The 2,567-nt window shown below is 36.0% G+C and overlaps 1 protein-coding gene across 1 annotated transcript; it reads left to right on the forward strand.

Annotated features, from left to right (window-relative positions):
• Positions 1–328: 328 nt before the first annotated feature.
• On the forward strand, positions 329–2,174 carry LOC139501993 (myb/SANT-like DNA-binding domain-containing protein 4). The gene is made up of 2 exons (XM_071291314.1): positions 329–731; positions 1,993–2,174. The coding sequence occupies exons 1-2, from the start codon at positions 329–331 to the stop codon at positions 2,172–2,174; spliced, it is 585 nt and encodes a 194-aa protein (XP_071147415.1).
• The last annotated feature ends 393 nt before the right edge of the window (positions 2,175–2,567 follow it).

Genomic DNA, 2,567 nt, shown 5'->3' on the forward strand with positions numbered 1-2,567 from the left:
AATATAGTATGCCTTTCCGATAAATTACTAAACGGTATTGCCTAATATCCAATAATTAGATAATTTGCAAAATCAATATAAAAAGTTTACTGTATAAAGATAATACACCAATATACACAAACAAACTCAGAAAGAAATAAATGAAGAAAAAAAAAGAAAAAAAATATTGACAAGTTTTTTATTCGTACACGTGAGTTGAATTCGATTTGTCACTATATCGGTTGTATTAAGGTTTAAGGATAAAATCGTGCATTCCTGCTATAAATACATCGAATGTTCATTGTTGATAAATTATTCTGAAAATCCGTCAACCTAAAAAGATTACGTTATGAGCAGGAAAAGGAGTCAAAATTTCACTGAATCAGAGCTTCAAGTTCTTCTGGATGCCGTGGAAAAGAACAAGTCAGTTATATTCAGTAAGCTGTCCAATGTAATAACAAATAGTGCTAAAAAGAAGATTTGGGAGAAAATATGCAGTACAATAAATGCAACTAACCACACTGACTATAAGCGTACGGTAGAGGAGATAAGGAAGAAGTGGACGACCTACATGAGCAGTACAAAGAAGGCTGCTTCAAGTAACCGTCGCGAGGCACGGAAGACGGGCGGCGGACTTCCGCCAGAGGAATTTACTCCACTACAAGATAAAGTTGTCGGTATCATTGGAGAAACACCCATAGAAGGTATAGAAGGGGGAACCGACACAGGATCTGTACCATCTGGTGATGGAAGTGAACCCGATGTCTTGGACTTCACTTTCCCTACCTGTTTCTTTATAAAAATAATAAGATGAGGTATGATAACAGTGGCGCCTCCAAGGGGCTAGAGTTCTAAGAATTGGACCCCCCTTTTTTGACACTTATGCTGCTTTTATTTTATATTTTATATGTTTAAACCCTCCCCCCCCCCCACATTTATTTTAAATACGACTTGCATGCACGTGTTGCAACCTTTTTAAAAATGGTTGGATACACCCAAGGAAGGCCAATGTGACAACTCACCATGCAAAAAAAAAATCATTAATGTAGTACGCAATTATATGTTACGGGACGACGACGACCGTTAATGCGGAGCTAAGGGGGCTATCATTTAATTTTAGAGCAGGTAGGGGGTTGACGTTGAGGTAATGATGAATAATTGTTTCCTGTCTTCTTTTTTTTTTAAATGTTATCTATGTGCTGCCTTTTTTTCAAATGCAGTCTAAGTCCTGACTTTTTAAAATTTTGCACTCTATTCGGTCCTACTTTTTCTGGCACAGTTGTTCAACCGGCATTTTTTAACGCAAAACTCCTGTCCTACTAGCGGCGGATCAAAGGGGGTCCGGTGGTAGGACCCCCCTTTTTTGATCAATGCATTTGAATGGGGAAATATTGTTGAAAACCCCCATTTAACCTGTGTTGGGTACCCTCCTCTTAAAAATGGCTGGATCCGCCCCTGACTGCCTTTTTCAAAGTTCATTCTACACCCCCTCCCCCAATCACCCTAAATATTAAATGGTTGCTACCTTATGTTCAATTTAACAAAGATCTATAAAAGACCACACAATAACGGGAGACTTATGACAAATACATAAAAAAAATATAATCGCTGCTAAACCGTTTAACGTATGTATACACTTTATTTTTTACTCCATTCAGATGTAATACAAATTCCAGTGCCTAAATGTGCATGATTTACACAGAAGAAGTGTACTACGTACCTGAAGTACACATTCTAGAAAACGTTCAAATGGGAAAAAAAACTAGTCGTGTGTTTAAAATGTCAAACTTTTTCACATGTGGTACGGTAGCTTGTTTGTTTTTAACAATATCTCGTAAAACTATAAATGTATAACCATTGATAACAAAGATGAATGATAATGAATGACTGCTTAACTTCCACCGTTAAAATAATTGTCTCATTTAGATTTGTATTACTTTTGCTCTTTGTCTGTTACTTTCAATTTATTACAATGTAATAACCATGAAAATTAATCTGTTTATTCTATTTCAGAACCAAGCTGCTCATTTTGGACAGAGAGCCCCAAGAACTCATATATGACAGGAGAGTCACCAATCGCCAAATCGGCAATGAAATCGAACAAGATACTCGAGGACAAAACAACACTAAGTTTCATTGACATTGAAACAAGACGACTAAAAACAGAACAAGAAAGACTTGGTGTCGAAAAATAGAGACTAGCAATGGAGTCTGAAAGACTTAATATTGAAAGACAGCGGTTTAACATTGACCAACAAAAACACCAACTGTATTTGGCACAAATGAACATTAATTTAGCACAAATGGGGGTTCAGGTGTTAGACCAACACACACTGAGCACACCTGATGATGACTAGGTTTAAACTTTATAAAACTAGCATATTGTTATACATGTATTACACCTTTTTGTTAATCTTTCTTTCTTTAAATTAATGATGAATCTATAGTTTTTTTTTCCAAAGTTGCCAACCTAAGCATTGAACGATTAATAAACTTTCTGCACAAAGAGTTAAGAAGCTAAAAAATCTGTGGTAGTTGAAAAGGTAAAAAACACATATGGTTTATATGATTGGCTGATAAGCCAATGG

This window comes from Mytilus edulis, chromosome 13 (genome assembly GCF_963676685.1).
Source record: "Mytilus edulis chromosome 13, xbMytEdul2.2, whole genome shotgun sequence".
Lineage (NCBI taxonomy): Eukaryota > Metazoa > Mollusca > Bivalvia > Mytilida > Mytilidae > Mytilus > Mytilus edulis.